The sequence below is a fragment of the Centruroides sculpturatus genome, unplaced genomic scaffold (genome assembly GCF_000671375.1).
Source record: "Centruroides sculpturatus isolate CEXI.00-Female unplaced genomic scaffold, Cexi_2.0 scaffold603, whole genome shotgun sequence".
NCBI lineage: Eukaryota > Metazoa > Arthropoda > Arachnida > Scorpiones > Buthidae > Centruroides > Centruroides sculpturatus.
Window position 1 is genome coordinate 70,389 of NW_019384857.1, and position 7,405 is coordinate 77,793.

General features: G+C 35.1%; 2 protein-coding genes across 2 annotated transcripts in view; one reads left to right on the plus strand and one right to left on the minus strand.

Moving 5' to 3' along the window:
* Positions 1-502: 502 nt before the first annotated feature.
* Positions 503-1,555, minus strand: LOC111630587 (tigger transposable element-derived protein 1-like). The gene has a single exon (XM_023374703.1). It carries the CDS (start codon positions 1,553-1,555, stop codon positions 737-739), a length of 819 nt encoding a protein of 272 aa, XP_023230471.1. The 3' UTR covers positions 503-736.
* A 3,614-nt stretch (positions 1,556-5,169) lies between these two features.
* Positions 5,170-7,405, plus strand: part of LOC111630588 (nephrin-like) — a 9,141-nt gene continuing 6,905 nt past the window's right edge. Inside the window, exon 1 of the mRNA XM_023374704.1 lies at positions 5,170-5,377. Coding sequence (XP_023230472.1) covers positions 5,170-5,377 — 208 coding nt within the window. The remainder of the gene's footprint in view (positions 5,378-7,405) is intronic.

A 7,405-nucleotide genomic window follows, 5' to 3' on the forward strand; every position in this document is an offset into this window, starting at 1 on the left:
TGAGAAACACTGGCCTAAACGATAAAATTTAATTTGAAAATTTTTAAAATACTTTTTGGTGTATAATAATACTTTTTAACATTTACTGCAGCCTTTCAGAAAAAGCTGACCTTTTGTATATGCTTCGATTCCAATTACAGTCATACCCCTGACTTACGCGATAGGTGGGACCGAGCGATAACCGCGTAAGTCGGGGTATAATTTTGCATATAAATACATACAAATTATTTTTAATTGGGACCGGAGACTAAAGAAAACAATAATTTAGAAAAAAAATGTTTAATAAAATCTTAGATAATACATACGTATAACAAATTATATTATTAAAATCGTAAACCTAAGTTATTTTGATGTAGAAGGCTTCATAAAATCTACCAAATTCGTCCGACGGCTCAAAGATTTTTTTTCTCCCGTAAAATTTCCTCGTAGTACGCTAATAATTTTTATATTTCTCGTTTTGTAAAAGAAATGCGCTCTTCGTTGGAGTCTATATTTTCTAAACTTTGTAACCCCTTTTCAATAAAACTGAGGCCTTCTGTCAATTTTCCAACCGTCATTCGATCTTCTGATTGAACTGGATCTAAAGAATCAAGTTCTTCAATGTTTTGCTCTTGCTCACACATTTCTATGAGCTCATCAATTGTCAGTTCCTGATTGTGGGAATCCAGCAGTTCTCGAACGTCATCACTATCCACTTCTAAATTTATTTGCCTGGCAAGATCGACAACTTCTTCAATCACATTACCAATTTCATCAGGCTCTGGCACTGATTCCGCCTGAGTTTCAGTGGTGAAAAAAAAGGACACAGTTTTTTCCAGACGCCATTTAAAGTTTTTTGTGAAACTTCATTCCAAGATTGTCCAATGATTCTCACTGCATCTAAAACATTGAATTGTTTCCAAAAGTCTTTAACAGAGAGCTCGTTGTTTTGTCTCATAGCTTCATGCAGATATACAAACGATCGTCTCGTGTAATAAGCTTTGAATGTTTTGATGACTCCCTGATCCATCGGTTGAAGCAAGCTGGTTGTATTTGGTGGCAAAAATACAACTTTCACACGTGGGTCAAAATTAGTTAAAGTTGCAGGGGGATGACCTGGTGCGTTGTCGATTATTAGCATCACTTTAAATGGAATTTGTTTAGATTGGCAATAACGTTCGACTTCAGGTATGAAGTGATGACCAAACCAGTCCTCAAAAAGGGAAGCTGTCACCCAAGCCTTACGATTCGACTTCCAAATCACAGGCAAGCCAGCTTTAGATTTATTTTTCAATGCTCTTGGATTTTCCGAGCGATAAACTAAGAGAGGTTTTAACTTACAATCACCAGCTGCATTCGCGCCAACCATCACCGTCAATCGATCTTTGGCGGCCTTAAAACCTGGAAAGGTTTTCTCTTCACGCGCGATAAAAGTTCTTTTAGGCATCTTCTTCCAGAACAGGCCAGTCTCATCTACGTTGAATATGGTTTGGCTGGTATAGCCGCCACCATCTATCATAGCTTTGAATTTCTCTGGAAAGTAAGACGCAGCCTCTTTATATACTGTACTGTACATAAGTCTAAGGAATACAATTATGTAACTTAATTTTAATTAATTCACTTTCAACATGTATTGTGTATCTTAGCTGAAGATAGAAAATTAAATAAGCCATTCACTTGACTTCAAACATATTTTAAATGATCACGTAAATGATCAGTTTTAAAAATTCATTTATTTACATATATATTTGAGTTTTAATATTCGTTTGAAGGTTCAAATAAAACAATATTTTCTTAATACCGGCAATGCCAGTGTTGTATAATGCTAAACTAAAATCGGACGACATGGAGTGGTTGGCTCCTGGTGGTGTAGACAAAGTTCGTGTCATACATGGTGTCTGCCACAAAGTGAGATGAACTGAAAAGTTGTACCTGTACTGTAGTGTTCCAATGACCCAATGGCTTGAAAGTAGAGAAAAGCGAAATCCTACTCGAGTGTAATATACAGTGTACAGTACACCTGTGTACCTAGCACCAATCGACATTATTTTTTTAGCTTCTGTGGTCCTATTCTAAAACCCTCCAGTTATAAGGACGGTTACAGTCACAGAACGGTTTTAGGGTAAAACTTTTTCCGGCGAAACTTGTGGTGTGATGGGGAATAGCATCAGATCACAGGACAGTTTTACCTTAGATTTACCCTAAATATAAGACTACTTTAAACATTACCGTGAGAGGTTGAAATTACCCTAGAAACGACAGCACTGATCACCTGAGTCGATAGGTATACTGGTCCTTGCGCTGCCAATAGCTGTAATGCTACTATTCTGGTTTAATAAATATTTCTGTCACTTGGAAAGGACAGGGAAGTGATCGGAAGGACTAAAATAAACTTTAAATTCCTTGCATTGAAATCATAGAGCGTGTGATTTATTTCTTCGAAGTTTCTTTTTGTTTGTTCCTGCATGGGGAATACTCTAAAGATCGAGTACTTCACTATATAATTGGCGTCCGCGACAGGATTTGCTCTCAAGACTCCATTTTCACGCCAAGTTAAAATTGTTCAAGTTGTGAAAACGCATTCAACGAAAATGGAACCCGAAACCCAGGTTAGTTCAGCAGAACAGTCGGCGATGTGTCCACCATTAATTCACATTCACAGGAACCCCATAAGACATGATTTCAATTAGAAAATTTTTTTTACAATTTGAGAGCGTTGTTAAACTAGCCGCATGGAGAAAATCGGATTACCTTACAATAGCCAGTGCTAGGTTGAAACCCCTAACTTTTCCTAATGAGACCCGGGCTATGTATGGAAAAGACTATGATAAAATAAAGGAAAGAATCATTAGAAAATTTCGACAATGTGTAAAGGGATGGTGGAGAGACTTTAAGACAATATACAGGTATTAGGCAACGAAGGAGATCTATGGGAGTTACGCGTTCGCCTATACCAGGGGTCGGCAACCTGTGGCTCGCGAGCCACATGCATCTCTTTGGATGTGAAGCTGCGGCTCTTTAGTTCCATACGCAAATATAATTTATTTTATAAAAAAAAAACCATTTAAAAATCGTTCTGAATCGATTAACGAGGATTAGACACCGATTCTATCTCTCAGCCACTTGTACTCGCTTTTCACCGCACCCCTCCCCCGTGACACGCGTCGTCACTGTCGTCAGTCCGTCGGAAGCTCTCGAATGACGTCGTCGTCGGATGTTTCTATGAGGTTTAATTCGCTTTCGACGCAAGACAATTTGGCGTCTTCACCAGTGCTTTGGCTGTGACGTATAGTTTGTTGTTTCGAGTAAAAGAGTTAGAAGCGAATTATCTTCTCAAAATTATGTATGTACAGTACATATATATAATAATACGAAAGTACGAAAGAATACGAAAATATATAATAAAAAAACGAAGTAAAGATAGGTAACATAATAATTATTATATTTTTAAAATACATACTATACATATTTTTTCCAAATAAGATACCTAACTACTTTTTTGAAGTCAATAAGAATTGTCAAAAAAGAAACTAAGTACTACTGTTGGATATTACCGCGAAAGTGTTTTTATTAAAATATATATTCAATAAATTACCTATTTTATTATTTATCTATTTTATAGCTTTTATTATTTAAAAATTAGCGTTAAAATAATAATTATAAGTGTAAGTACCTATAAATTGTTATTTAATAAACCTATTTTCGAACTCCGAGGATCAAAGTAGGTAGATATTTGCAGTTTTAGATTGTTTATATGTTTGGCAATTTTCATTGATTTCAGCATAGCTGGGCATAACACCTTTACTCGTAAACTAAGTATCTAATATTTGCCAAAATTGAAAAAAAACTAAAATGTGCAGACTTCGTCGTGATAAACACAGACTTGTCAGAACGTGTTTATCATGACAAAACTATGTACTTATAGTCAATCAGTACGTGAGAGAGTGAGACAAACAATGTTTCGTGTCTAAATTATTTATTTTATTTAGGTAAGTATTTTTAATTGGGAAATATCGTTGTAAAATGTTTTTTGACAAATTATATTTCATTATGCCTAGCTTCACGTATGTATTTACTTAGGTATACGTTGACATAGTAAATAATTGCAAAACCTGTCATCTGTTATTTTGGATACCTAAATAATACCATTGATATTTTCTAAAAAATAATTATGACCCCTTAAAATGACCTTATTTAGCTGAGTTTATGTAGAAAGAGCACTTCGTAGGAAACGAGTTTTTTAAAATATGTGAGTGTATTGAAACATTAATTGACTAATAAAACTTCTTAAACTTATTTATATAATTTTTATCTTTATATTTTTGACATTTTATCCTGGGGGGAAATAATAGCATTGATATTTTCTGGGGGGAGATAATACCATTGATCCAAAAATTCTTTATTACAGCTTCACCCCAAGCATGGCATCTACAAAAAAAAAAAAAGAGAAGAGAAGTTGGCATTTGGAGTGCTGACTATCTTCGGATCGACATATTCATGCGAGCAAGCGTTCTCTTGCATGAATATAATTAAAAGTAAAGTAAGAAGCCAACTAAAAAATGAAAATTTAGAGTCGTGTTTGAAACTTAAAACAACAAGTTATGAGCCAAATTTATCCAAACTTTCTAAAACCATGCAAAGCCAACGCTTCCATTGAATTTGTTTGCTCAATTGTTTGTTATTGAAGTACAAGTTAATGTTGTAAGTAAATGTTTAATTGTAGTAATAATTTACTTAAATAATAAGTAATTATCTAATAATGCCATATATATATTATCTAATTTGTTGTGAAAAACACTACTTATATATGAATAAATAGATTAGGTTTTTTTTTTATCAAAAAACTTTATTTTTGCGAGTACTATTTATTGTTGGCAAGAAAACATTTTGTGGCTCTAAAAACTTTGAAATTTTGTAAATTGTAATTTTTGGCTCTTTCCGACTCAAAATGTTGCCGACCCCTGACCTATAAGAAGCGGTTGACCAAGTGATCGAGGCTAATCCATATCTTGAACCTAACAAAGGACAATTACTTCTGGATCAATTTATTAGAGGGCTAGATATTCGTTTACGTCGTGAAGTACCGAACCATCAATCCGTATCATTTGTTGAAGCAGCTGAACTGGCAGAGAAGGCTAATGAAGTTGAGCAAAGGTTTTTTTCTCGTAAAGAGAGCACATGTTCGTTAATATGGCAGAAACCACCGCGAAAACTGAGGAGGATGTCGCCAACAATAAGGCAGCAGGTGAACACAAGAAAGGCAATTTGAGAGAAACTGCAGAGAGGCTTGTAAGACGGGTGGAAGAACTTTCGGCAAACATGAGTCGAATAACAACCATTAACAGAAAAGACCAGAGCCGAGAAGCAGCAGAATATGTGTGTTACCCGGGTCACCCGGGTAATATTGCACGTAACTGCCGGACAAAAACAAAACAGCAGTTAAACTAACAAGGGCTTGCAATAGTGGCAAGCTCAACCATGTTTGTAAGCTGGCCCTGAACATAAGACGAAACACGAATGGTTTACCAGTATGCGGAGGAGCAATTGGGACAAAGGTGGTCAGGTTTCTCATCGATACAGGGTCAGAAAGGTCGTTAATGAATCTTGACACAGTAAGGATGTTACTAGATGGAGATAATTGCGAGATAGTCAATGAAACTCTATAGGTGAAGGGGATAAGTGGACAGCCTGTAACTTGTGAACCTGCAATTTGTATGAAGTTCTCATGTGGTGGCAAGGTCATAAAACAGAAGTTTGGGAGTGTCAAAACAAATACGTTCGTTGATTATAACAGGTACAGGAAGACAAAAGTACCGAGTGTACGCTCACAATGATGAGTCATGCCACTAGTACAATTCCTAAGGGAATAAAGGTGGATCATATCCCTCCATCCCACCAAAGTAAAATGTTTAACTTGATACATACCTTCTTTTCTTGCTTCGCTTCAAAGCTTGAAAACGTAACAGAACCTCGAAATTTTGCCATGATATCGAGCTTTCCGAGTTTAGACCGATAAACACCCGGTACTATAGAATACCCCACATTATGCTTCCCAAGTTGAAAGAGGAAAACTCCTACCTGGAGGCTGGAATCATAGAAGAGAGTAATTCTCCTTGGAACTCGCCCATATTTATCGTAAACAAAGACGATGTAGACATTAGATTTACGTTGGACCTACGACGGATAAATGACGTAATCATTAGTTAGGACTTCCCTATGATGGGGGTTGATGATATTCTGACACAATTCAGAGGAAGTAGGGTGTTCTCAGTCCTTGATTTGAGCTTGGGGTACTTTCAGATCCCCATCAAGAAGGAGAAAAGGGAGGTCTTTACTTTCTCCACGCCCTGGGGGAAATATCAACTATGTCGCATGCCCCAGGGCGGAAAAATCAGTGGTCGTTACTTCCAGGGTATAATGAATTGCGTCTTAGCTCGTTTCATAGGACATTCGTGCTTTGTCTTTCAAGATGACGTTGTCCTATTCTCCAGCGACTTAGACTGAATTGTGTCCCCACACACATTCTAACATCCGTGCATAGAGAAAAAAACCCAGAATGCTTTTGCACTTCTCTACGTTTCAAGGTTTCCGGAGTCCAAAAGAGTAAAAATCTGGGGAAATCATTTTTTGACTAATCAACTCGTCATTCTTTTCTTTTCCTTTGTTATACGACGATTCTGATTAGTTTTTTAAAAAATACAAAATAAAACGATTTTAAAAATTAATCAAACATTAAAATTTGAAACGTCTATTTAATATATAAATTCATATTTATTGATTTGTTTGATGATGACAATGGTATTTGGTAAGCATATATAAATAAAAACAGTTTAAAAATTAATCAAACATTAAAATTTGAAACGTCTATTTAATATATAAATTCATATTTATTGACTTGTTTGATGATGACAATGGTATTTGGTAAGCATATATAAATAAAAACAGTAAATACATTCGTACACAAACAAATTAGTTTAATAAAAATGTTGTACATAATATATGGGTATATTAAGTAATATATAAGTATGCACATACGTTAAGTCAAGAATAAGAAATACAGGTATACCTCGCCTTACGTCGGTAATTGGTTCCAGGAAAACGACGTAAGTCGAAAAACGACGTAAGTCGAATTTACCTGTCTCCGAATCTACTTATCACTAGGAAAGCATTTTAAATAATATATGGTTAATAAAAATCTATTTTAAGCTTACAAACAAATAAATTTTAGTTTTTAATATAGTACAAAAAAAGTAATCTAAATTTACGAATGCGTGTACTGTAAATACAGTACATACTTGTATATATTTTAATATGATTTTATGTGCTTTAAACGTTTATCTAGTGATATTACGACTTCAATATTTGTGGCGGACAGACGTAAAGTCGAATAAAATGACTTAAACTTGATTTTTATTTTTCCATATAC

Coding starts and splice junctions, on each gene's coding strand:
- LOC111630587 (XM_023374703.1), bottom strand. CDS start 1,555: ATGTACAGTACAGTATATAAAGAGGCTGCGTCTTACTTTCCAGAGAAA.